This window comes from Myotis daubentonii, chromosome 16, assembly GCF_963259705.1.
Source record: "Myotis daubentonii chromosome 16, mMyoDau2.1, whole genome shotgun sequence".
Classification (NCBI taxonomy): Eukaryota; Metazoa; Chordata; class Mammalia; order Chiroptera; family Vespertilionidae; genus Myotis; species Myotis daubentonii.
The window spans coordinates 25,394,176-25,421,994 of record NC_081855.1 but is presented as its reverse complement, the minus strand read 5'-3'; the positions used below and the strand labels follow the sequence as shown (position 1 = coordinate 25,421,994).

The 27,819-nt window shown below is 52.6% G+C and overlaps 1 protein-coding gene across 1 annotated transcript; it reads left to right on the top strand.

The window, feature by feature from the left end:
• Window positions 1-2,978: 2,978 nt before the first annotated feature.
• Window positions 2,979-27,819, top strand: SLC13A2 (solute carrier family 13 member 2). Its single transcript, XM_059669394.1, has 12 exons — window positions 2,979-3,168; window positions 19,633-19,761; window positions 20,513-20,649; window positions 20,758-20,963; window positions 21,543-21,723; window positions 21,833-21,952; window positions 23,649-23,867; window positions 24,098-24,186; window positions 24,457-24,578; window positions 25,690-25,851; window positions 26,459-26,596; window positions 27,111-27,819. The coding sequence occupies exons 1-12, from the start codon at window positions 3,067-3,069 to the stop codon at window positions 27,267-27,269; spliced, it is 1,764 nt and encodes a 587-aa protein (XP_059525377.1). The 5' UTR covers window positions 2,979-3,066; the 3' UTR covers window positions 27,270-27,819.

Sequence of the window (27,819 nt, the reverse complement as noted above, 5' to 3'; positions counted from 1 at the left end):
TCCTCCTCACCTTTGCCCCTAGCGGGTGGCTGGTAGGTGGCATGGGAGTGGAGAGGCCACAGCCTGGTGCCAGGAGTCCTGCCACCTGGATCTCCCCATAGCTCTCTGCCCACCCTGCAGAAGGCATTGCGTGTCTCACACAGACCTGGGTGGCTCCAGATCTCACTGGCATCACAGCCCAGGTCATTGCGTAACCTGGAGATGTGGTGATCAGCTCTCAGTCCTGTCCCCCACAAACGCACCTTTCAGCCACACCGAAGCTCCTGTTCCCTGAACGTCACCAGGCTTCCACGCTTTGTTTACTTCCTGGAGCGTTTGCTCTGGCACTCTGCCTTCTTGTCCTGGCACACACATCATCCCACTCTGCTAATCCACAGAAACATGGATTGAGCTTCTACTGAGTGCAGTATTGGGGGTGGGGAGGGGTGAAGGTACCAAGAGGCAGAGGCTCTGGCTTGAAAGACAACCGGCAATTCCTTCCAACCCCCAACCGTCACTTCCAACACACACACACACACACACACACACACCCTATCCTCCAGGCCTGTTTCACTCCTCCGCCTGCTTGGGATCCTTCCTCCATCACCTTGTGGCCAAATTAGGCTCAACTTTCAAGTTTTAGCTTAGATGCCACCTTCTCCAGGAGCCCTTGCTCTGAATTCCCAGTACTCTCCTTCCGCCTGGAGTTCAGGCACTGGTTTGGACCTCCCAGGGCACTCATAAAGCACAGTCATGCGCTGCTTAAAGAGGTTTCCATCAAGCCCTGGCTGGTGTTGCTAGGTGGTTAGAGCAACGGCCCATATACCAAAGGGTCATGGGTTTGATTCCAGTCAAGGTCATATACCTGGGTTGCAAGTTCAATCCCTGGCCCTGGCCCCAGTGTGTGCAGGAGTAAACCAATCAATGTGTCTCTCTCAGATTGATGTTTCTCTCCCCCCCCACCCCACTCTCTTCCCTTCCCTCTCTCCCTTCCTTTCACTCTCTCTAAAAATCAATGGGAAAAATATTCTCAGGTGAGGATTAATAACACCAGCAAAAAAGATGTTTCCATCAACAACAGACCACACATATAACAGTGGTCCCATAGATTATAGATTATAATGGAGCGGAAAATTTCCTATCTCCTAGTGATGCCGTAGCCATTGTAACATCACAGCACAAGGCATTGCAATTGCCTGTGGTATTCAGTACGGTAACATGCTGTATAGGTGTGTAGCCGAGGAGCTATAGCTTGTACTAGACCATCCAGGTTTGTGTAAGTACCTCCATGACGTTCACACAACGACAAAATCGCCTAACAACACGCTTCTCAGAACGCATCCCCGATGTTAAACGACGCATCGCTGTGCTTGAATTCTGGCTGTCTCTGCGTCCCGGGGCCTCAGTTTCCCAACCCATAAAATGGAATAGTAACACTGAACTCATGGTGTGGTTTTACCGAGTAAATGCCAACGGCACACTAACCACTGTGTACTAAATGCTGAACAAATGTTAACTCTATCAGCAGCATTTTAGCACTGAATGGGGTGTTAACGTAAAAACCATTGAAACCTGTAAAGAACTTTTGTGAGTTTATTTGAACCAAACTGTCGACATATGCCGGGAAGCAGAACCTCAACGAATTGAGATAACGCTCTGAGAATGGCGGGGTTACATCTGTATTTATACATTTGCAATCAAAGGAGGGACGTAGGTGGGTTACATGAAATTCATTGGTGACCGACTAAGGAGGAGGGATAAAGCAAAACAGGGAAACCCCTGGGATTGGACTAAAAGTAAAATGATTGACACACACTTAGGTGGGTGCAGGATCAATGAACATGATAATGAAGGAATTTGTGGTCTCTGTCCTGGCGCCCAGCACATTTGGTTGTGACCCAGGGGCTCCAGAAAAAGGGAAGTTACAAGTTACCCGGACATTTCAAGGGTCTGTTATCATAGATGCAAAAAGATAGACAGATAGGCTCAGTTAAGGTAAAGGTTGATCTTGTCAGTGAAGATACTGGCCTAGGACGTAACTGCCCGCCATAACTACTTTTAGTTAAAGTTTAATTTCAGACCATCCTTTGTGGTTACTTTAGGTTTCTGAGTTTGCAAGACCACCATGCAGGCCTCCCCTGAGCTTGTCAGGTCAGCATGTGGCCCCTTTCGTCCACAGGGGCTAAATATATAATCAGCACCAACTACTTGTTTGGTGGATGGATGGGTGGATGATGAATAAATGGTGAGATTATTTCCAAAATATGAGACAATCTTTGCTGGTCTTCCATGGCAATTTAGGGAAAACCCTTAAAAACAACAACACAACCCTAACCTTTGTTGTATACCTACCACATATCAAGGCTCAACACACCATAACTTGTCTAATTTGAACCTCAGAATAGGAAGATATTACAGTAGAACAAGGAAGTGGCTATTCTGAGAAGTTAAGTCAGTGGCTCAACATCACAAAGTGAGTAAGCGACAGTCAGGGCCCGTGGTTTCCTAGACACCTGGAAGGAAGAGGAAGGCTTGCTGCGGGCCTGGGTGTCCCACAGTCTTAGACTGGAAACTCCTAGAGGGCAGGGCCGCTCTAGAGGAATGCTGCCCTACCCTTGGCCCTGGATACACACAGTTCTCAGAGAACCTGGCTTTGAGGAATAGAAGGAGGAAGGAAAGGTTGGGCTGGGGAGGCGGCTCGGGGACTTGCCCTCTGGAGGCCAGCTCAGCAACCTCCCAGGCACCCTTCCTTCCCCAGCTCCTCCCAGCAGCCCTTCCCAGCCAGCACGCACAGAAGGGGTTAACTCTGGGCCTCACTCCTTGAAAGAACTTGAAGTTTTTACTCCTTGATCTCACCCTCCTCCCTTTCCTTGCAAAGTCTTCCTGATCTTTATACCTCTTGCAAGTCCCTCCTCCTTACTCTCACCCCCGGACTCCAAAAACACTCTGACTGCCAGGGTGGGTCAATGGTTAACAGTCCACGGGCTTTATATAAGCCTGCCCCAGCCGGCTACCTGCTCAGTCAGTCCTTCAGTTGCCTGGATTCCAGAGAGACGGTGGCTCCAGCAGCACTCCAGGGTCCACACCATGGCCACCTGCTGGCAGGGCCTGTGGGCCTATCGCTTCTACCTGTTTGTATACCTCCTGCCCATTATCCTGTTGCCTCTGCCCCTCCTCATCCCCACCAAGGTAAGGACTTGGGGTTCTTGGGGGCAGGAGAGGGACTGTTTGGGCCAGGGCTGGGGATCCTTAAGACCAGCATAACCTACTGACGCTCCTAGCCTGGAAGTGAAGCTATCATCTCCTGGTCCTCCCGAGGGATGAGGGTTAAAAGGTCAAAGGGGGCTTTTGCTTGGCACCCAGTAGGACGGGCCCAAGGTGAATTGCTTAGGTGCATTTGGCATCTACTCCCTTGGGAGCCAGGAAGCCAGTTCAGTAAGAGAGATGCGAGTGGAAGCAGATGGGCTTGTCTGCCTACTATGTGCCCACACTGCCCTGGACTAAGCTTAGTGGCTAATGAGCAGAATTAGCTGCTGGAGGGGATGGAAAGGGAGTGGGATGAAGCTGGCCTCAGGCAGTGTGTTCCATTAAGAACATAAACAGAGAGAGAAGGTACTCACCTGTGATCCTAAGGGCTAAGTCTGCTGAGGAGGAGGGGTGGGGCCTTGCCAATGGGCATCATAGACACTCTGGGTGGAGGGGGAGGTGCCACTGCTCCCTGCCTCCCCCCACCCCAGATATTATGCACTTGGGGGTGGGGGGCTCTTATAAGTAAAAGAACACAGAATTATAAACCTAAAATTAGCATAGCGCTTGGGGACAAGGGCCTAGAACTCAAGCGTCACAGTAAATCTTTCCCTCTGGCAGGTCACACAATTAAAAAGTGGCAGAGCTGGGGTGTGATCTAGTTCCAAAGCCTGTGTTACCTTCTCTCTACCCACTGCCTCCTGGAGGCTGAGACAACAGCCCCAGGACTGCCCCCTGAGCCACTGGCTTCCTTTTTGTCACAGATAGGGATGTTGAGGCAGGGATAGAACATCAATGATGAGAGGGAATCATTGATTGGCTGCCTCCTGCGCACACCTACCGGGGATCGAGCCTGCAACCCGGGCATGTGCCCTGACCAGGAATCGAACTGTGACTTCCTGGTTCATCTGTGGATGCTCAACCGCTGAGCCACGGCAGCTGGGCGAGGCAGGCTTTTTATTCCTGCTGTTCCAAAGGGGTGAGAGACTGGGGATAAAAGGGCACAACCCCTGGGCCCCTGACACTTGCTAAGCGACAAGGCTTGGCTGACCTTCGAGATGACCTTGGTCTCAGGCCAAAGTCAATGGCATCTCTGTACTGGGAATCCGTCAGATGGGTTTTCAGACAGGCTGGGCCACGTGTGCGAACCCCGGGAGGGAGGACAGACAGGCACTGGGATTCTCGCTTTACCCCCAGGAAAGCACAGCCCAGAAAGATTCGGTAACTTGCCCAGGGTCACACAGGAAAGCCTGGGTCAGTACTAGAAGCCAGGCTTCCCGATGGGAGTGCAACGAGGCAGGAGCCTCTGTCTTCCTTGGGCTGCACCCAGCCCTGCTGCCTCCCTGTCCTGACTCTAACTGTCCCAGTCCTATCTAGGGAGGCCAGCCCCTCAAGGACTTTGCTCATGTAATTACCCTATCTCCCTCTTACCTCGAGTTCCCCTTCTCTGCCTGATCTCTCCCATTAGCATACACACGTGCTGTAATATCTCGCATCTTAAAAAACAAGCATACCTCTGGCCGGCGTGGCTCAGTGATTGAGCGTCGACCTATGAATCAGAAGGCTGTGATTCGATTCCCGGTCAGGGCACATACCCGGGTTGTGAACTCGATCCCTAGTGTGGGGCCTGCAGGAGGTAGCCAATCAATGCTTCTCTCTCATCATTGACGTTTCTATGTTCCCTCGCCCTTCCTCTCTGAAATCAATTTAAAAATATATTTTGAAAAGAACAAAAAACAAGCAAACCCTTGTTGGGCCCCACATCCCCTCCACATATGCCTCCCTCCACATATGTCTTCCCTCTCTCACAGAGAAGGCCTCAGAGACTGTCTGCAGGGCACAGGTCTCCCCTCAGACAGCTCCAGTCTCCAAGACTACCCACCCAGAGAGCTCTTGTCAGGGCCCCATCAGCTTCCACGGCACCAAAGCCCTGTCCATGCTCGCCCTCCTCCACCCCCCAGCAGCAGTTGTCACAGCTGGGCACCCCTCTTTGCAATGCTCTCCTCTTTTGCCTTTGGTGACACCTTCTCCTGGTTCTCCTGGCTCCCCCTCCCTATTCACATACTCTCCCCCAGGTGATCTCTCGCTGTCTCCTGCTTTAAAAAGAGACTTCATGCTGACGATTCCCCAACCTGTAACCCCAGCCCGAACCTCGAAACTTGTGTTACCCAACCCACACTGGACACTTGCACCTGAATATTCTCTCTTGAGCAGCACACGCTTTACACGCCCAACACAAAGCCCTCGTGCCCCATCTTCCCCACTTGGCTCATCCTGCAGCCTTACTCGTCAATATAGAGTCAAACATCTCCCTTGGAGCCATTCCTGGTTCCTCGCTTTCTGTCCTTGCCACATGCACCAGCAGGTCCTGTGGACTCAAAAATACTTTGAATGCGATCACTTCCCACTGCCTTCTCTGTCGTTTGGGTCACCATTGTTTCTCACCTATCCTTATCCTTCCCAAGGCCATTCTTCACTCCACCGCCGGGTCTTTTCAAAACATAAGGTCATCACTACCCTGCTTACAACCCCTTACAGGCATCCCATCAAACTTAACATCCAAACCTCCTTTGGCAGCCCCGAGTCCCTGGGCTCCACCCCTGCAGACCTCTTGGTCCCCATGCCCGATGTCCTACCTCCTGTCCACTCTGCTCCAGCCCCACCAGCTTTCTCTCTGCTCCTCAACTTGCTCATCTCCCTGCCTGGAATGTTCTTCTCCCAGATGCCTCCTTCTCATTCCTTAGGTTTCAACTTAAATCCACCTCCTCAGGAAAGCCTTCTGGGACCACACCCAGTCACTCTTTATTACAAAGTGCTGTGATTTTACTTACAGGACTTTCACTGTCTGAAATGATGCATTTGCTTATTTTTTATTTATTCTCTGACTTCCTATACTAGAATGCAGGCTTCATGAGGACAGGGACTTTGTCTTTTTTCATACAGAATCCCCAGTGCCTGGCACATAGTAGGTGCTCAACAAGTAACTGTCGAATGAATAAATGAATGAATGTGGACAAAGAGGGCCCTTTCCTGAATTCCTGCTGCATCCCTGCTCTCTGTGGTGAGGCCCAAGCTTACCTCCATGCCCCTGGCCTCTGGCATGGGAAGGAGTTCCACACTAGTCTCAGACTTGTGTCCATATAATAATAGTTGGTATCTTTTGAGGGTTTTTTTATATGCTAGTCATTGTGCCATTTATTTCTCAAAGCACTAATCCTTTTATTTCTCAAAATAACCTCTGAGTTACTGTGAAGTTACTACTATTAGTTCCATTTTACAGACATGCAACTTTGGGCCCAGAGTATTAACGTGATTTGCCTAAAGTCCCAGCTAGAAAAAGGCACAGCCTGGACTGGAACCTGATCTTGAGGCCTCTGAGACTATGAGGGTGATGGCCCTGCTGTGAGTCACGTCCTGAGCCATCTACCCTCACGTCCATCCAGCTGTCAGCCAAACCTTCCTCTGTTGATCAGCCTGGATGCCTGTTGAGCTCCCGCTCTGTGCTGCAGGCTACCAGAAAGGAACACAGACCTTCTGCAGTTGCTCTCAGTGTAGAGGAGCATGTGGTTACACAGAGGTACAGCCAGAGGCTGCAGGGGCTCAGAGGAGAGAGAACATCCTTCCAACTGAGACACGGGAGAATCAAGGCAGGTGACATTTGAACTGGGGCCTTGAAGGCTGAGTGAGATTCCAACAGTCAGGGGCATCTATAGAGGGAAGGCCAGGTGAAGGGACCGCAGGAACACAGGTGTAGGGGCTGGAACTAGTAGGTGTGTTAACGGAATAGCTACAGAATCTTTGAAATGCTTGCCACCTGGTGGTCCCCAGTAGATGGGGGACCGTGGGGCCTGAGGCCTTCTCACTACTCTCCCAACCCTACAAGCAGAGTGAAGAAGCATCATCAGTCTGCCAGAAACCTTACATCCATCCATCCATCCATTCATTCATCCATCCATCCATTCATTCATCCATCCATCCATCCATTCATTCATCCATCCATCCATTCATTGACTTCCTAAGGAACACATACTGTGTGACAGGCACTGTTTAGGTTTGGGGGGTGGGGGTGGAGAGACACACAGAAAGCATATACTGTCCATGCTGTGAAAACCATGCAGCAGGCAGTGACTGTGGCTTCTGGAGGGACTGCTGTAGATGGGATGGTCCAGGAAGGCCTCCTGGGTGGTGATATTTCTCCTGGGTGGTGATATTTACATTAGGACCAGAATGGCAAGGAAAAGCCAGCCAAGCACTGCTCTGGGCAAAAAGCTGTCCAGGCCGAACACATGTGCCAAGGCCTGAGGCCAGGGCTGAACTTGGAAGGTGGAGGGATAAACAGGGCCACTGTGGGATGGGGGGCCTCAGTGAGGAGAAGATGGCTTAAGTTCAGGTTAGAGAGGTGGGAAGAGATCAGCTTATGGCAGCCTTCCAAGGCTAGGGGAAGGAAGTGAGAGTTTTACGCACGGAGGGTAAATATTTGCTCAGGGATCAATCAGCTAAATTCAAATAAAAAATACAAATGTGCCCTGACCGGTTTGGCTCAGTGGATAGAGCGTCGGCCTGCGGACTGAAGGGTCCCGGGTTCGATTCCGGTCAAGGGCATGAGCCTTGGTTGCGGGCACATCCCCAGTGGGGGGTGTGCGGGAGGCGGCTGATCGATGTTTCTCTCTCGTCGATGTTTCTAACTCTCTCCCTTCCTCTCTGTAAAAAATCAATAAAATATATATTTTTAAAAAATACAAATGCCTCCCAGGACCCAAGGGGGCCTAAGAACAGTCTCCCAGTGGCACAGTGTCTGCCAGGACAGAGCTTAGCTAAAATCTACATTGTATTTACGGTGAGAACAATAGGTGGAATTCCTTAATCTGAATCACCTGTACTCCTAAGACCGGCACGTGTGCCCGCCTACATACACTTAGAAGCCTGTGTAACTAAAATGCCCTTCCTGCAAGCTATTCCTGAACCCCAGAGATAGACTCAGGACTCAGGTGATTCACTGTGGGCATGAAGACTGTACGAGGAATTTGGACCTCACTTCTGGGACCTGCCGCTATCTTTAGAAACTTCCTGGCTCTTGGTTGAGAAGGCAGAGTCCAGGGAACAAGGCAGGGATTTGGGAGCCAGGCAGCTGTGGGTCGAAATCCACTCGGTAGCATGTACAGCCGTGTGACCTTATCCAAGCCTCTCACCCCGAAGGGCCTAGTGTCAGGATGAAATGCGATAACCTGAATGCAGAGAGCATCTGGCACTTGGACGACTCCCTGTGCCCTTGGCCTCTTGTCTGAATGTCTAGCCCCTGGAATATACAATTAGTCTCAGGCCCTGTGCAGATGCCTGTGCAGATGACTTCTTTTCCATCGATGACTTCTTTTGTTCAAACAAGCCACTGTGGGCCTCGGTGATTCCTATGAAACGGAAGGCGGGTGTCTCTGGTCACTCCCACCAGAAGGGTGAGGTGTGGTCCCTAAATGTGACCCCGAGCAGCACTGGGACTCTGCACAGTCGAATCTTCTGGCTTCTGGGGTACATGGGAGTAGAATTAGAAGAAGTCTGCTTCCAGGGCCAGGGGAATCCCTAGAATAGAGAGAAAAGGTTCCCCAACTTGAACTTTGTCCCCAGATTACCAAATGGTGTGCAAGCTTTTTGGCACCTGCGAAGTGAAGGCCAGGAGGAATCTGCAACTATACAGTTTCCTGGATGTAATCCAGCAGGGAGGCGCAGGGCTGTCGTGAGGCTCAAACGCACGGAGGAGGGTGGGAGCGCTTCACTCGTCATCACTCCTGCCTGCTGTTTGGCTCTTTAGTGGACATAGGCAGGCCTGGCGCCAGCTCAAACTGTGAGGTCGGGACTCTCCCCACTTCTGTTTTCTCTGACCCTCAGAAACCCATTGTTTCCCTTTGGCCTCTTAGAGCAGAAGATGATGCAACAAATTCATAAACATTAAGGTGCAGGGATAGACAAGACAACCCAAATGAGATCAGGCAAAGAATAGGAAGTGAGTCAGCCACCATCACTTGCTTTTGGCAGAGTCTCAAAGACAGGCAGGGGCTGGGGACACTTTGGGATGGAAAAGGGGAAGGCCCCAGGTGTTCCCTGATTAGAGGCATTGGCAGGGGAAAGCTGGGGCGGGGGGGGGGGGGCTGCTAACTAGAAGCAGGGCATCCTATATAATTGGTTAGGGGAGCATATTTGGCTTTCACTGGTTGGCCCTGAGTTGGAAGTTGGGGTAGAGAGTGGAGGGCAAAAATGAGGGAAGCTGGAGAAACCAAGATGGCAGCATAGGTAAACAGCGGAAATTGCTGCCTCCCACAACAAATTCAAAAATACAACTAAAAGACAAAACGGACATCATCCAGAACTACAGGAAGGATGGCTGAGTGGAAATTCTACAACTAAAAGAAAAGAGAAAAGCACACTGAGACTCAGAGGAGGTATGGAAGTAAAGTGCAGAGGTACGGAGGCGGACGCTGCAAGGGCTGGCAACTGAGGACACAGCTGTCTTTCTGAATCGGGAGGGAGTCACAAGCCCCTGACTGCTCTGAACTCCAGTTCCGGGTGAGTCTCTGGGGACCCAGACTCATACAAGGAGAAACTGGACTGTCTGGCAGCGGGCAGAACTTGGAACTCAAGGGCGGCTTTCTCTCAGAAGTGCTTGCAGCGATTACCGATTACCGGGACATTGAGACTCGGAGCCCCTTAGGGCAGGGCTGAGGATCAGCCATAGCTGCTTGCTCCGCCCTGTTGATTCCCTGAGACCCCACCCCACCCAGGCTGCAGCAGAGGCCTTTGCATATGAATGCCCTGGCCCTTTGCAACCTGAAAATTACCTAACAAATTGCAGCTGGGCCAGACAGACCCAGAACTTCCAAGAGAAGGCCCAAGGCCCCACAGCAGCTTGCATTGCTTCACAGCTGGGCCTCATTTGGGCACCTCCAAACCCCAAACAAGGAAGGGGAATCTGCATATCTCTTCGTAGCTCCTGCTGGGTAGCCTCAGGTAGAGGCTAAATTAGCACCTCCTTAGATCCAAGAGCCAGTGTACCCAGTGGTCAGAGTGGGAACATCCAGATTACAACTGCTCAGATCCATAAGGGACACACTCAGGGGGCAGACTCAGTGAGCACCAAAGCCCCAATGAAGCAAGTGTTGCCCCAGAAGGGTGTCTTCAGCACAGAAGTTCTCCCACTGTAGATGCAGCTGATTCTCACAGCCAATTGGCCTGGAGGTCAATTCCTCTCAGTGATAACTACAACAATCAAGGCTTAACTACAACAAGATTGTGTACAAAGCCCACAAAGGGGTGCACCACAAAGGGGTGTCCACCTCAGGTAATTGGGGAGGCTGAGCCACTGGGCTCTAGAGGACACCTAGCACACAAAGCCACTCTACCAACGCAGGAAAGCATAAAAAATGCAGAGACAAAGAAACAGGTCACAAATGACAGAAATGGAGGAAAGCAAACGACTGGATATAGAGTTAAAAACCACGGTTATAAGGTTTTTCAAGAATTTTCTAGAAACCGCCAATAAATTTAGTGAGAACCTGGAGGATATGAAAAAAGACCAACTAGAAATTAAGCATACACTGACTGAAATAAAGAATAATATACAGAGATCCAACAGCAGACAAGAGGATTGCAAGAATCAAGTCAAAGATTTGAAATACAAAGAAGCAAAAAATACTCAACCAGAAAAGAAAAAAGAAAAAAGAATCCAAAAATATGAAGATAGTGTAAGGAGCCTCTGGGACAACTTCAAGTGCACTAACATCCGAATTATAGGGGTGCCAGAAGAAGAGAGAGCGCAAGATATTGAAAACCTATTTGAAGAAATAATGACAGAAAACTTCCCCTACCTGATGAAAGAAATAGACTTACAAGTCCAGGAAGCGCAGAGAACCCCAAACAAAAGGAATCCAAAGAGGACCACACCAAGACACATCATAACTAAAATGCCAAGGGCAAAAGACAAAGAGAGAATCTTAAAAGCAGCAAGAGAAAAACAGTCAGTTACCTATAAGAGAGTACCCATACCACTGTCAGCTGATTTCTCAACAGAAACTATGCAGGCCAGAAGGGAATGGCAAGAAATATTCAAAGTGATGAATAGCAAGAACCTACAACCAAGATTACTTTATCCAGCAAAGCTATCATTCAGAATTGACGGTCAGATAAAGAGCTTCACAGATAAGAAAAAGCTAAAGGAGTTCATCACCACCAAAACCAGTATTATATGAAATGCTGAAAGGAATCCTTTAAGAAGAGAAAGAAGAAGAAAAAGATAAAGATTCAAACTATGAACAACAAATACACATCTATCAACAAGTAAATCTAAAAATCAAGTGACTAAATAATCTGATGAACAGAATAAACTGGTTGATTATAATAGAATCAGGGGCATAGAAAGGGAGTGGACTGACTATTCTTGGGGGGGAAAGGGGTGTGGGGGATGCAGGAAGAGACTGGACAAAAATTGTGCACCTATGGATGAGGACAGTGGGTAGGGAGTGAAGGCGGAGGGTGGGGTGGGAACTGGGTGGAGGGGAGCTATTGGGGGAAAAAGAGGAACAACTGTAATAATCTGAACAATAAAGATTTAATTAAAAATAAATAAATAAATAAATAAATAAATAAATAAATAAATAAATAAATAAAAATAAAAATCAAGTTAATAAAAAATCTGATGAACAGAGTAAACTGGTGACTATAATAGAACCAGGGGCATAGAAAGGGAGTGGACTGGCAATTCTTGGGGGGAAAGGGGTGTGGGGGTGCAAGAAGATAATTGGACAAAAATCATACACCTATGGATGAGGACAGTGGGAGGGGTAAGGGCAGAGGGTGGGGTGGGAACTGGGTGGAGGAGAGCTATGGGGGGGGGGGGAAGAGGAACAACTGTAATAACCTGAACAATAAAGATTTAATTTTTTAAAAAAGTAAAAAAAAAAAAAATAAGGGAAGCTGCTGGTCATTGAGCCAGTCCTGACTGGGGCCAACTGCTATCGAGGCTGTGGTTCGGCTGCCGGGGCTGGTTCCCGCAGAGGTTGCAATTTTATATGTGGACTGGCCATTGTCCCCTTTGTATATCAGTCTCCCAGCAGTTTTAGGCATTTGGCATGGGCCTGTTATTCCTAGAAAGGGTACCACACACCCCTAGCCCACTCTGTACCTCCCCCTGCAAGTCTCTTCAGCCTGGCTTCTCTCCTTGTGGTCACTGTCATTCGGACGCCCAAGACAGGCCCCTGGGAGTATCCTCCTCCATTCCTCCTACCCGACTCATCAGCCACCACCCAAACCCTTTGTCTTCCACCTCCTAACATCTCTAGCGTCCATCCTCTTTCTCCATCTCCATTGCCATGACCTGCTCTGAGGCCCTGTCATCTCCCCCCTGGACCCCTAGCACTACCTCCTGTGGCCTCCCTGCCTCTAGCCTGTGTCTTCGGATCCATCTGCCATGCTTAGCAGGTGTGAACTCCTTATTTCCATGATTGATTGATTTAATGATACATGCACGTCATGCTAAATTCAAAGCACACAAACAGTGAAGGAGAGGCCCCCTCCCACCTCTGCCCAGTGCCCTTCCTGAGGGCAGTCCCGGCGACCAGCATGGTGTCTGTGCTCCAGAGCAGGGACTTCACACCCATGGGGATCTGTGGGCACAACTCAGGCCATCTGTGGACTTGGATGGCAAAAATGACATCTCATTGTCCATACCGCTAAAGGAAAGGTAGCATTTGCTTCTGTTATGAATGTAGACCACACACCACAATAGTATAAGGACAGTTTTGACTTTGCCACCAGTAAAGTAGAAATCACACATATTTTTACATCACACTAGAGCTGTTGCCAGTACCTTGAAATATTGTTTATGTTCATCCTGACTTCGCAATTGCTGTTAGCCAGTGCTGGTCTTATTAACTAGGAAAAAGTCGCATCTATCACGATCTTACCCACTTTTTCATATTTTAATCACTGTATTTCAAGATAGTTGGTTTTCTTTATAATCCTATGTGTTTTATTTATTTTTTAAATTTGTTTTTTAGAGATAGAAAGGGAGAGGGAGAGAGACACTGATCGGTTGTCTCCCGTAGGTGCCCCAACCAGGATTGAACCTACAACTTTTCGGTGCACGGACAACACTCAAACCAAATGAGCCACCCTGGCCAGGGCAGTATGCATTTTATTTAATGCATTTAAAAACATGATTCTAAGAATATATATATATTTGTACACATATTTTTTAGATCACATATGGTAGCATCAGTTTAATCTTTTAATAGAAACACTACCCCCACCATGTCACTCCCTCTGCTTAAAACCCTTCAGGGCCTCCCTTTTCCACCCCATCTTCTTGATAAAGTCCTTGATCCCTCCCAGGGCAGGCAAGGATCTTCCCAGGCATTATGCCCTTCCGAGAATTCATCTTGATCCTTTATGCCTCATTCTGTTCTCTTTTTGCTTAGTTCCTCACCCCAACACCTTTCCCCCACCCACTAAACTTCTATTCATCCCTCAGTACCCCTCAGTGTCTCCTGTCTGGAAGCCTTCCTCAGCCTAGAAGGAGGGAGGCTCAGGGAAGGGGCCCCTTCTCCTACGATCTCACTCTCTGGTCTCTTCTTTGCAAGGATGCTTGGCAGGCTGCCACCCAATGCCTCGCCTCACTCCCTAGACCCAGAAGTGCTTGCTGCCAGCAGCATCCCTACTTGCCAGGGGCAGAGGGGCAGAGGGGCAGAGGGAGTGGCCTGCTCTGTGCTAGCCCATCCCCACCCCCAGGTTAACCTTCAATCACCAGGAGAAATAAGTTGTGACACCTCTGAGACTGTGGGCATATTTGCTGCTGCCCAACAGCCACAGATCGCTCTGTCCCCGTAATGGGTAAAGGCCGCAATGCCCGCATATCCCACACCTGGCCCACACCTAGGGTCCAGAGTCTTCCCTGGATTCCCTGGCACCTTCATCTTCATGTGTACCTCTTGCATTCACCCCTGATTTCCCAGAAGCCCAAGAACACTTTTCTGTCCCAGTGCCAACCCTGCCACCTGCTCACTGCCATCCACAGGCCTTTACAGTGTATAGCTACCTATTCACATCCCTCATCCTTATAATAACCCAGCAAAGTGGCTGTTTCTCTGATTTGTTGATAAGGAAACCTCATAAAAGAGATACTTGTGTGTACAGCTGGGAATGCTCAGTGTCGCTTATCAAAAAAAAAAAAAAAAAAAAAGCTGAGAGGAGTTAAGTAACCTGCCCAAGCAGTAAAGCTGGTTTTGGGTACGCAGGTTTTCTGAACTCTGACCTGTGTTTCCCTTTGCAAAAGAAGCAAGCCGCCAGCCCTCTGAGTAGACATTTCTTGATAGTAATCAAGAAATTCGTGAAACTAAATGTTCAGCGGGAAACTCTGAAGGGATACAAACGGCTTTGAGATTAGGGTGTGTATGTTGGGCGGGAGGGTTTATTTCTTCTGTCCACTGTTGGCTTTGCAGGGCAGCCCTATGGGCCAGCTCACACTCAGACTCCCTGAGGGCCAGGGCTGGGCCTGACTCATGTCTGTACCTCTAGTGTCCAACACTCATTCATTCGGAGTGTCAACTCCAACTGGAGGCCAGACACCCTCCTGGGGGAGCAGAAGCAGACGTGGACCCTGCTCCCTGGAGAGTATGATCTGAGGACAAAGATTGATAGTAATCCAGAAATTCATGAAACTAAATGTTTCATTACAGACGGTGATGAGTGCTATGCAGAGGATGTACAGGGGCTTAGGGCGTAAAAATATGGTGACTATACCCCAGCCTGGAAGCCATAGAGGCTTCCCGCAAAAGAAATATTTGAGATTTCAACACCGAGTAGACATCAGCTGGGCAAAGATGGGCGGGAAGAGCGGAAAGTATGTGCCAAGGCCCTGTGGCTACAGGGAGAGTGAAGCATTTGAGGAGCTGGGAGAGGGCCAGTGTGGCTGCAGCAGGAAGAACAAGGAGGAGAGGCACAGATTAGCCCTGAACTTCTCCTCAGGGCAGCAGGAAACCCTGAAGGGATGTGAGCTGCTTCGAGGTGAGTGTGTGCATGTTGGGTGGGAGGTTGACAGTGGATTAAACAGATTTGCGCCTCAAGATCACTCTGACCACAGCAGGAGAAGATGTCAAGGGCCAGAGGGGAAACTAGGGGGTGAACAGGAGGCTATAGCTGGGATCCCGGTGAGAGATGCTGAGGCTTGGACCAGGCTGGGGGCCCAGAGCTGGAGAGGAGTAACGGGGAGCATCCGAGGCATCGATCCAGCGGGATTGGAGGCCTGGAGGGGGCTGGTGTTTATTGAGTGAGTGTCTGATGAACAGGTTTGATCCCCACGTTCTCACTTCTAAGGTGTGGATAGTGACCTTGACATAGGACACACGTGGGACCCAGGGAAAAGGATCCCCAGGGCGCTCTCCTCGGTGGGTACCCAAGGGGCTGGCACCTGGCTCAGCACACAAACAGCTCCCTGACCTCAAACCCAAGTGCTCCAAGGTTCAGCCAGTAAACGTGCACAAGGCAGTGCTGGACTCCCTGAGTCTCAGTTTCCTCACTTCTCAATGAGTAACGAGAACCACTGCCTCATGGAGATGTGAGAGTGACATGAGCCCTAGCTGGTTTGGCTCAGTGGATAGAGCGTCGGCCTCTGGACTGAAGGGTCCCAGGTTCTATTCTGGTCAAGGGCACATGCCCGGGTTGCAGGCTCGATCCCCAGTAGAGGGTGTGCAGGAGGCAGCCGATCAATGATTCTCTCTCATCATTGATGTTTCTCTCTCTCTCTCTCCCTCTCCCTTTCTCTCTGAAATCAATAAAAATATTTTTTTAAAAATGAAATTAGAGAAAATGTATGTAAAGCAACCCCCAGGCTCTGCAGGACACTGTAACCTCCACTCCAGCTCGCCTCCGCCTCGCCTCTGCATTGCGGGGACTTGCAGAGACCCCTGCGCCCTCTGACATAGGGGTGGGCCTGGAAGTTTAGAGAACTCCCAACGTGATTCAGGGAGACCACAGGGGTTAGTACGAGGTAATTATTTTCTTTCTCTCTCCTCGGGGATTCTAACCCATTTCGGGCCATGACTGCCTTTGGTTGTCTGGAGACAACTGTGGGCCCTTCTCAGAAGATTGCTCTGAAATGCGCAAAATAAAATGCGCAGGATTACAAAGGAAAGCAATGCTTTTGAAATCCAGTTATCACAATATGAAAATAATTCATTGCGATTTAGAAATTTAAGTGCTCCTTCATGAATGCATGGAGTAAGATCTAGTGTTGGTGTCATAACCACCATAATTTCAAAGTAGTGATGGATGTCAACGCCACTTTGAGATAACCGTGGCAACTGATTTGTGTGGGTATCTGTAGCTAACAGCCACAGTCAAACATCTGGGACGAAATCACCGATCGCGCCATTCACAGTTGTATGGTCTTGTTGCCTACGTTCGCAACCTCAGTTAGATGTTAGCAGAAAAGTGAAATTGCTTTCCGATCGGACTTGATGGATTTTTGGAATTCCACGCCCCAGTGGAGAACCCCATGAACCACGAGGGGCAGGTCAGCAAGTCCTGAGGCAACAGCTGGACAGACTCCCCAGGAAGGTGGGAGGGGGACCCGGAGCCACAGCCCCCTGGCCAAGGAAGGCTCCTGGATGGAACTGTGAAACCAGTTTTGGGTTTTGGTCCAGAGACAGACAGACAGACATGGAGAGGGACACAGAGACGTTGTAATGGGGTTAGGGAGCCATAGATTGAACACACCGGAGCTCACAGGGGCTGGTTTGACTATGAACAGCTCCCTTTGGAGCGCGGAAATGGGTTCTCAGAAGTGAGGGAACTTGCCCAGAGCCAGGCAACAGGAAACGGCAGGCCCCACCATACATAGGGCACGATGCACCCCAGTGGCCACAGCAAGCCTGAAGCTGGGGACACCCCTCAAATGCAAGGAATCAAGGGTAGAAGGTAAAAGCTGGGGCTCAAGAACCAGATGGCCTGGCTTCTCCACTTACTTGTGTGACTTCGAGACATTTACTTAATGTATTTGTGCATTTGCTTGTTATCTGTGCAATGAGAACAATAGTCATTACCTCACAGAGCAACTAAATGCGATTAAAAAACATTGCAAGCGCCCTAGCTGGTTTGGCTCAGTGGATAGAGCTGCGGCTTGTGGACTGAAGGGCCCCGGGTGGGTTCGATTCTGGTCAAGGGTATGTACCGCGGTTGCAGGCCTATCCCCGGCCCTGGTCAGACGTGTGCGGGAGGCAGCCAATTGATGTGTCTCTCTCACATCGGTGCTTCTGTCTCTCCCTCTCCATAATATTAGTTTCTCTCTCTCTCTCTGTCTCTCCCTCTCCAAAATATTAGTTTCTTTCTCTCCCTCTAAAAAATCAAAGGATTAACAACAACACATCTGAAACACAGCACAGTGCTTGGCACAAAGTAGTCCTCTGCGTCCTTCTGCTGTCGCGATTAGCAGAGCTTTCTTCTGATTTGGCAGTGATGGTCCGCCCCAGCCCCCCTCCTTGGGGTCGCCAGGGACCAGAGGGGCTGGCCTGCCCTTAGCCCCAGGGGAGGATGAGTGACTGGCCAGGACAATCTTTGCAGATGAAAAAATGGTCGAGAAAACTGCAGCTTCAGCAGAATCAGCCTCCTGCTGGGGGAGGAGTGGGTCTCTGGGGGAGGAGTGGGTCTCTGGTCAAGGGCCAAGGTGGTCCCATCCCTGGAGCCCAGGAGTCCTTGTCTGGGGTAAGGAGAGGTGGTGGCGGTTTATTGGAAAGAAACTGAGCCTGGCATCAGACAGATGTGGCTCTCCAGCAGGGCTGAGTGCAGTACCACTCCGGGGGCGCCAAGTATGTAGACGATGGGAGAACTCTTGGAGCTACACAGTCCGCACACCTGGCCTGGGTCCCGTGCTGCCTCTGCCACTCCCTGGCTCTGAGGCCCAGAGCAAGCCACTTGCCCTCTCAAGCTCATCTCTAACAGGGACCACCGCACCCACCCTAACGGCTGTTTGAGTTTATGCAACAACATAAAACAACCAGCTCCTAAAAACTGCTCCATACGTCGCAGCTTCTTCTCCCCCCCCCCACGCCCACCCCACGCCCAAGCTTCAGGGTACTAGGGCATGAGGTACAAAGGGGTGAGCGCAGCCTGTAGCAGGTGGAGAAAACATGAGGGCAGGGCAATTGAGACAGGAAAGAGAGGAGAGGCCCCCTAGCCCCAGCATACACTCCCTTCCCTTTGGCAAATGAAGAATTGGCAGGTGCCCCTGAGGAGGCTGGGATGTGGGCACCGTTCTCTGCACCCCGCTTCCGCAGGCTTCCTTCTGGCTAATGATTCCCCCGCCTTCCCTGCCAGCCCTGCAAAGAGGCTCTGTCAATGAGTGTGTGTGTGTTGGGGGGTGGGGGGGGGGTGGCTCTGATATTAGGGGTTGACTGACTTCCATTCCTGCTCCAGGCCTGAGGCCCGGCCTCTCTAGACTTGGAGGCCTTGTCACAGAAAGGAGAGCCTCTGGTACCCAAAGAGTCACTCCTATGACTCAGGGTTTACCCCACAATTCCCTGCACAAAGCAGGGATAGGAGGACCTCTCATATGTTCTATAAAACGTGAATGGCGTCTCCTAGAGCTGTGCAGTGCAGTGATCATGCCAGGATAGCTGGGAAGGAAACGCTCAGCCATTCCCCAAACTCTCCAGTGATTTGTTTATTCAGAATAGATTTGCTCACCCCAGCCAGTTTTGCTCAGTGGATAGAGCATTACTCTGCAGACCAAAGGGTCCTGGGCTCGATTCTGGTCAAATGCACGTACCTTGACTGCAGGCTCCTCCCTGGCCTGGGGCCCAGGTCAGGGCTTGTGCAGGAAGCAACCAATCGATGTGTTTCTCTCACATTGATGTTTCTCTCTGTCTTTCCCTCTCTCTCCCACTCTCCCTAAAAATCTCCTTGGGTGAGGATTACCAAACAAACAAACAAACAGAAACAAGAATAGATTTGCTCTGAAGCCTGCTGGGGCTTGAGCTCCAAGGATCTGATGCAATGGGAACAAATGCTAATTAAATCATCATACAAACAAATGCGTTCTCCCAGGCTCTGATAAAGCCTGGGTACCACTGTCCAGGCACCAGGCTGGCAGCCCCCATCTCATCTAGGGATCCTCCCCTGAGCCTCCACAGTCCCCTGGGCTGGGTGGGGCCTCTCCAGCCCCTCCCCAAGGTCAAAGTGATGAGTGCCTTGCTTTGGTTTCTATTTCCATTTTGAAATGGGACTTTGGGCTCAAAAATCAGTGACTGTGGGTTTCACGGGCTCTCTCTACACCCTTACAAATGGCCTGTCTTCTCCGGGGGCAGGGGGTGACAACTTTGGGATCCAGGCCTGGCCCCTTCGAAAACTCTGCCCCTCTCCTCCCACCCACAGGAAGCCTACTGTGCCTACGCCATCATCATCATGGCGCTCTTCTGGTGTTTCGAGGCCCTGCCCCTGGCTGTCACCGCCCTCTTCCCCCTCATCCTGTTCCCCATGATGGGCATCATGGATGCCGCCGAGGTAAGCCTCCCCCGTCCACAGGAAGAAGGGTTCCCGGGGAGGGAGGGGTGTACTCTAGGGTGCTCCCGACCCAGGAGGCCTCACCATAGGCAGGGCCCACAGCAGAGGCGCCCCGTCTCTGCTCTGCAGGTCAGAGAGCACTGAGGGAGGAGTCAGCTAGAAGGCAAGGGGCAGGACATTCTAGAAGTGCCAAGTGTGGGGCTGGTGTTGAGAGTTAATCCAAAGGGGGAGTGATGAGGCTTAAGCCAGGGAGGTGGAAAGGCCTGGTGACAGAGGGGCCTTGGAGTCCAGCTGAAGAGCTTGATTCCTCTCGTTCAGTGGCCCTTAAACTTGAGTGCCCTTAAACTGGAGGGCTGGTGAAAACATAGGGCCCACCCCAGAGTTTCTGATTCAGTAGATCTGGGGCAGGGCCTAAGCATTTCATTTCTAGCAAGTTCCAAGAACCACTGCTCTAGTTTCTAGAAGCGACGCTAAATTATCATCTTCCAGTCCATGGCTGTAAACACGAGTGGGATCAGGCTGGATTATCTGCCTCCCCAGTCACTCCCGAGGGGAGAATGAAGGAGTCTGGCAGGAAGAGAGGAACCTGGTTAATATTAAATAACTCGGAATCCAAAGACCATTTCCATTTGGTTCCAAGAGCCCAGGAACCAACTTCTGTTTGTGGGGATGCCAGTGCCTGCACCCCGGAAGCCCTGGGGCACAGGAGACCCCAGGGTCTTCCTGCCTCTCAGCGGTCCCTGCCTACCAGGTCTGCATCGAGTACTTCAACGACACCAACATCCTGTTCATCGGGGGGCTGCTGGTGGCCATTGCTGTGGAGCATTGGAATCTGCACAAGCGCATCGCCCTCCGCGTGCTCCTCATCATCGGGGTGCGGCCTGCTCTGTGAGTTCCCACAAACCAGGGCAGGAGAAACCAAGGCCAGTGGCCTTCTGGGCACCCAATCCCTGCTGGGGCCCTGGAGCACGAGTGTGTCTGTCTGTCCGTTCCTAGGCTGATGCTGGGCTTCATGATGGTCACAGCCTTCCTGTCCATGTGGATCAGCAACACGGCCACCACGGCCATGATGGTGCCCATCGCACACGCTGTCCTGGATCAGCTGCACAAGGCACCCGCGGACAAGGACGCCGAGAAGGGCAGTGACAACCAAACCTTCGAACTTCAGGAAACAAGCCCCCAGAAGGAAGTGAACACACTTGGTGAGAACGATGAGGCTGCACCTTGCTCCAACCCTTCCACTCTTGGGGGGGTGGGGGGAGGGGTCTGAGGGACATCCCTTCCCAGGGCTGGTCGTCTTGGGTCTTTTAGGGAAAGAGGGAGGCAAGAAGCGCTGTGGTCAACTTCTGGTTTTCCTGGGATTTTCCCATGTGCTGGGAACCCCCCACAGTCCTGGGAAAACCAAGATGCCAGGTCACCCTGCAAGCAGAGAGCTGGAGTCTGGGTGGGCCACGAGGGGTTCAGGGTCCATTCTTCCTGTGTGGCTTTGATGATCTTGTGCCCTTTTCTATGCCTCAGTTTCCCTCTTGAGAGAGAGAGAGAGAGAGAGAGAGAGAGAGAGAGAGAGAGAGGTTGGGCCAGATGGTGTCTGAGGTCATCCTAACCTGAGACTCTGGGGGTGCTGAGCACTTGCAGGCCTAGAGGCGGCCTCTGCTCCCAGGAATGGGGGCTGCTCACTGACAAGGCACCCCGCCTGCACCCCAGGGACCAGGGCGCTCCAGCCATGATCTCCGGAGCTGCCCTGCACCCCCTCTGCAACCTGAGCTCTCCCTTGTTCCCAGATAACGGGCAGGTCCACCCTGTCCCACCTGGTCCTTTGGAGCCAAAGGCACAGAGGACCCAGGAACAGCTCCGCTTTTCCCAGGGCATGAGCCTGTGCGTGTGCTACTCGGCCAGCATCGGGGGCATCGCCACACTGACTGGTACCACACCCAACCTGGTGCTGCAAGCCCAGGTCAACATGTGAGTGACTGACAGATGGGGCGCCTGCACTCTCACTGGGAGGGAGGCGGGGGATGGGGCCTGGTGGTCGCCAGGCAATGTCACTCAGCAACCTGCCTCCCCCTTTCAGTATCTCCAAAAATGCCAATGTGGTGAATTTTGCCTCCTGGTTCGGTTTTGCCTTCCCCGCCATGATCATCTTGCTGCTGCTTGCCTGGGTGTGGCTTCAGTTCCTCTTCCTGGGGTTCAAGTAAGTGGCAGAATGGGTGAGAGAGGCCCAAGCCCCTGCCCTTATCCCCTGGGTACCCAGGTCGCCATTGTGGAAATGACAAAATCACCATCCCAGTGAAAACGCCTCTGCCTCCCAAGGCCCCTCCGTGCACTTTGCAACCCCCCTCCCCCATGTGAGGTAATTACTGGACCAAGAGTATTATTATCATTTAGCAGATGAGCAAACTGAGGCGTGAGGTAAGAGGTGCACAACTAGGTTTGTCAGTGCTGGGACAGAAAACCAGGTCTGATGCCCAGGCCAGGTCCCATTCCACAACAACACTCCACAGTCCTTTGGTAAGTGCTTGAGGAGACCGCCCTGGGAATGTGTTCACCCCAACTGGATTCCTAGCCCTGTGCTAGGCACTGGAGATACTAACAGACATAAGGCACAGTCCCTGTCCTTGGAGCTCACCCTCTGAGGGTGATGGTATGGGGGGGCCGTGACATAGGGAAGCCCAGGTGCAGTGGGAGCACAGCCCAGGTGAGTGGGGGTTCCAGAGGCCCCCGGAGGAGATGATGCCAGAGCTGAATCTTGTAAAATAGAAGTCAGCCCGGTAGAGAATGGGGTAAAGGCATCCCAGGCACCTTGTCCAAAGCACAGAGGCAAGAAAGAACGTGAAACATTTGGGAGAACTCTAGTTCCCTGTGGTTGAAACCGAAAGAACAAAAAAGGAATATCTGGAGATGAAGTTAGAGAATAAGCGAGGGTAGGATTTTGGATGATTTTGTGTGCCATATAGTTAGGACCTTGCCCTTGAGGCCGAGTAGTAAATAGTTTTTATTCTTACTAACAACCCTCCGTTACTTGTAGTCATTAGAGTTCTGAGTTGAAAACCACGTGCGACCTTGCTAGGGCTCAGTAGGAAGGGTCTGTGATTGATTGGTCATGCCTGCCATGAGTACAGGATAAGAGTGGTGATATGCGTGGTACTGTGGTGTGAGTTATTTGCCCTTCCTGCCCAGGCAGTGGGGAGCCACTGAAAGTTTTTAAGCCTGGTTGCTATACTTTGGAAAAATCACGTGGGCATGTGTGAGGAGGATGGATTGAGGTTGGGGGCTGGTACAGGCAAGATGGTAGTCGAAGAGACCAGTACAGTGCCAGGCACCAGGGGGGATTCAAAGATTCGAAGCATGGTCCTTGCCCTTGAAGAAGTCACCATCCAACAGGGGAATTGGGATTTGCCCAAGTGAAAAGTGAACATGAGGTAAGTAAGCAGCCCACAGAAATGGGCTAAAGTCCTTTGTGCGTCTGGGGACGATCAGGGTGGGGCTCAGGCTGGCAGAGGATGCCCAGAAACTGGTCGGAGAGGGAGGGGAGGATTTCCTGAAAAGCTGCTGGAGGAGGGGAGCAGTGAGTCAGAGCCAGAAGGAGGCATGGGGTCCTCCTCACTCTGGGCAAGGGAGGGCGTGGCTCAACAGATGCCTTGGAGGGATCGGGGTCAGTGGGGCAAATAGCCAAGCACGGGGGCCCCCAACCCCAACCTGTCTCTTCCTCAGGACCCCCTCCCCCCAAGTCTTCTGCTCTTCTTCCAGAAACGGGTGGAGTCAGGGCCTTAGTGTAACACCTCTGAGGTGGCCTCTGCAGCCTCAGCCTCTCCATCACTCAGAGGCCCCTGTTCCCCGGCCGGCCTGGTGCAAGGCCCTCAGGAGCTGCCCTGCCCCTCTCCCTGCAGCTTCCGGAAGAACTTCGGCATGGGCGAAGAGGCACGAGGTCAACAGCAGGCAGCCATCCGAGTCATCCAAACAGAGCACAGGCGGCTGGGCCCCATGACCTTCGCCGAAATGGCTGTCACCTTCCTCTTTGTCCTCCTGGTCATCCTCTGGTTCACCCGGGAGCCAGGCTTCTTCCCTGGTTGGGGCAACCTGGCTTTTTCCAATAACCAGGGAGAAAGGTGAGCATCCCGGGGGGAGGGGATACTGCAGGGCTCCCCTAGCTAAAGGAGGAGGGGAGGGAGCAGGGCCCCAAGAGCAGAACAGAAGGTAACAGGGAGGGTGGGGGAGGGGACACTTGCCAGAAGGGGTTGGCCCGTTGGTGGGTGGGACTCCTCTCCACCAGCTCCTCCACCCTGCATCCCTGAGCAGCCCTGAGCCGCTAAGCCTGCCCTCCCTGCCCCACCTGTAGCATTGTGTCGGATGGGACAGTGGCCATCTTCATGGGCATAATAATGTTCATCGTGCCTTCCAAGATCCCAGGGCTGACTCAGAATCCAGGTAAGCACCTGGGCTGGGGCAGGGAAGGGCCTCCGGGCAGCCACAAGTGCCTGTTAGACCATATTTGGCGGGATTAGACAAAGCCCTGAGAGGTTGGTGTGACTTACCCAGGACACGGGGAGTCAGGGACAAAGTTGGGATATTGCAAAACTGGGGCCCTCCTCCCGCACGCATTAAGCTCTGATAGGAACCCATCCAGGAGGCCCCAAGTGGAAGAGAGGGAAGGCCTGTTGACTCTCGCTAACCCATCCTCTTCTGCCTGGGGAGTAGAAAAACCCGGGAAGCTGAAGGCCCCGCCTGCGCTCCTCAACTGGAAGACAGTGAATGAGAAAATGCCCTGGAATATCGTTTTCCTGCTGGGTGGCGGCTTTGCCCTGGCCAAGGGCAGTGCGGTGAGAAACCCCTGCGCTTTCCCCAGCCTGTTTCAGGGAGACCCTGCGGCAGGGAAAGAGGGGCCAGGCTTCAGTCCCTCGGAGGGGAGACTTGACCCCTGCTTCGGCGCCCCCTGGTGGCCACGTCGTTAGAGTGTCATCTGAGAGGCGGAAGAAACAAGCCAGAGATCTTTCCCCAGCTGGGTTCTCAAAGCCAAAGGGGAGGCAGATTTCTCTGGTGCGCAGGGACTGTTCTCCACGACACCCCCCCCCACACCCCCCCACACACACTCCACCCCCTCACCCCTTCCAGACAGAGGATATACTGTAATGTCTTTAGCACCTGAGAGTAGTTGGCTTCGGGTTGACAGGGTTAGCGGGCTACAGCCACCAGGGGGCGCTGTAATCACACCCAGCCAGGCTCTGGAGACAAGGGCATCATTCTCAGGGCCTCCATCCAAGAGGGAAATCCCTGAACTTGCACACCTGGGCCTCAGTGTTCCCACTAAGCTCAAAGACAGGAGGCAGCTTCCCTGGGTCAGGGACTGGTGCTGGGGACTCCTAAGTCCAAGGTTAGTTCACCCATCAAGCGTTCACCAACTGTGCCAAGCTCTGTGCGGGGTGCTGGGTGCTGGGTGCTGGGTAGGCAGCATTGGCTCACAATCTAGCATTACAGTGGGCAGGACAAGACCTCGGAGCTCTTCTGACCCTGGGGACAGTCCCCACGCGCCTGTCAGCCTCCTCCCAGCCTCTGACCCTTCCCCACTCTCCCTCCTCGAGCTGCTGCGTGAGCCCTGGGCTAGAGAGGGCAGAGAGAGGGCAAAGGCTGGCCAGAGACCTCCTGAGAGAGGTCGGGAGAAGTCTTGACTCCCACCAAGCCCCAGGTTTCCCAAGAAGGCCCTTTGGCCCCTTCCTTAGCTCCTCATCTGACCCTTCTCCCCACACCCAACTGTTCTTCAAGAGCAGGAGAGGGGGCCCTTGGTTCTGGCTGCTGCTTCCCTCCCAAGCTGCTCTTGATTTTGAAGAACCTAGAGAGGTGTGGACAGGAAGGTGGCCCTCCCAGAGCCTCAGCAGGGGACTCCGGGACCCCAGGCAGCCCCCCCTCTCACATACCAGCCTCTTCTGCCCACAGGAATCAGGCCTGTCTGCGTGGCTGGGGGACAAGCTGACCCCACTGCAGAGCGTGCCACCTCCTGCCATTGTCTGTATCCTCTGCCTCCTGGTTGCCATCTTCACTGAGTGCACCAGCAACGTGGCCACCACCACACTCTTCCTGCCCATCCTGGCCTCCATGGTGAGTTGGCCCAGCAGACACTCCTCCTCCAGGCATCCCTCCTGTCTACCCCGACTCAGGGGCCCCACCCGTGGGTCACAGTGACCTGTCTGCGCCTCCTCTCATTGCCGGGAGAGGACCACGCTTCCCGGGGCTCTCCAGCTACCTTGGGCCCCAAAGGCCCCAGGCCCCTGACTCATCCCATCCCTGGTGACGTCACCCCTTGAGTATCTTGATGGGCTCACTGGTGGCCTCCCCCACCTCCACACCCTAGCCCCTGTTCTGGTCATTCCTGAGGTGATGGGATAAAATTGCTCCCCGGAGCGTCCCCAGCCCCTTCCCACAGCCTTTGATGACACCCGGGGCCCCTTTGAGATCCGTTTTATGGGCCCCTCCCCTCACCACACCCCACAGGGCAGGGCCACACAGTCATTCCCAACAGAGAGGTCAAGGGGCCCTTCCCAGGTCACCCAGTACCTTCTGGCAGAAGTGGTGGGTTCATGCCCAGAGTATGTGTTGGGGGGGGGGGGGTTGTCCCTCAAAGCGGGGAAGCAGGAGTATTGGGAGCCACACCTTTCCCTCTGGGATGGGTACTGCCATCAACTCTGCCCACTGTCTCCCCTTCCAGGCTAAGGCCATCTGCCTCAACCCTCTCTATGTCATGCTCCCTTGCACTCTGGCCGCCTCCCTGGCCTTCATGCTGCCTGTGGCCACCCCGCCCAATGCCATCGCCTTCTCCTTTGGAGGAATCAAAGTGTCTGATATGGTGAGTGGCAGGGCCCCGACGGCTCAGCACCGCCTTCTGCTCCGTCTTCCCATCTCGGTGGACTACAAAGTGGCAAGAAGCCCCTGAGACTCTCAGCTGAGCATGGACCTTGTCTGGGGTCGGGGGCGCGGGGAGGTTGGCATATGACCCCCAGTTTGAGCATCTTTAGGCCCTGCCGGGCCCAAGCCATGTGAGAGGATGAGAAAGGGGTGAGGAATTTAGGGAAGATTCCAAGGTGCCAAGCAGCCACTCACAGGGAGATGGACTCAGAGGGAACCAGGCCCCAGATCAGGGAAGCTCTTGGAGGAGCTTCCCTTTCCCCTCTTAGCCCTGGGGGTAAAGCCAGAGGCCAGGGCACTGCCTGGGGCTGCAGGTTAGGTGCAAGGGAGGACTTCCCAAGGGCGAGTTTTGCTAGTGACAGCTTCTGGGCACCTGTGGACACCGAAGGGGTGGGTGGGTGCTGGCCCAGCTCAGCAGCTGCCCTGCTCACTCACACTGACTCTCTGCAAACCAGGTCCGGGCGGGATTCCTGCTCAACATCATGGGCGTGCTGGTCATCATGCTGGCCATCAACACCTGGAGCATCCCCATCTTCGACCTGAACACCTTCCCCTCCTGGGCCTTAACCAACGCAACCCACTGCCTGGCGAACGCCACTGCGCCCGGCCCCTAGACCGGGGTACAGTCTGGCCAAGACCAGGAAGACCCAAGCCGTTCCTACTCCTCTGAGTCGGAGGAGACACCCAGGCTCCACGCCGGACAATGAGACAAGGGCACATGTGTGCATTGCCCCGTGTGTATCTGAGGAATGTGTGTGTGCACTCAGTCCTGTGTCTGGAGAAAATGTGTAGATAGTATGTACGTGTCTGTGTGAGGAGGGTGTGTCACGTGAGGATGTCGGGGGGCGGGGGGAGGGGGGAGGTTGTGTGTGTGCATATGATCTTAGGTGTGTGTGCTTAATAGTGCATGTATGTGAGTTCCCAGATAATGTAACGTGCCCTTTCTAGCACCCCAGGTCTTGGTCTCCCCAGCTTGGTGGGTAACCAGACCCCTTCACACTGTATTTATTGAAACTCAAGGTTGGGGTGGTCTGGGCAGCCGGGCCTGCCAGCAGTTGACATGGCAACCGCCTCGGGGACCAGCCCGGCATGCTGAGCTCTCCACAGCCTCTCCGGTTAGGGGGAAGGGCTCGAATACTAGGTACATTAAAGTCTTTTTCAGTA

Bases quoted from the DNA above. Each gene is read 5' to 3' on its own strand.
- SLC13A2 (XM_059669394.1), top strand. From the start codon at position 3,067: ATGGCCACCTGCTGGCAGGGCCTGTGGGCCTATCGCTTCTACCTGTTT. The intron at 21,953-23,648 runs GTAAGTGGCAGA...CTCTCCCTGCAG, and splicing joins TTCCTCTTCCTGGGGTTCAA to CTTCCGGAAGAACTTCGGCA. The intron at 23,868-24,097 runs GTGAGCATCCCG...CCCCACCTGTAG, and splicing joins TCCAATAACCAGGGAGAAAG to CATTGTGTCGGATGGGACAG.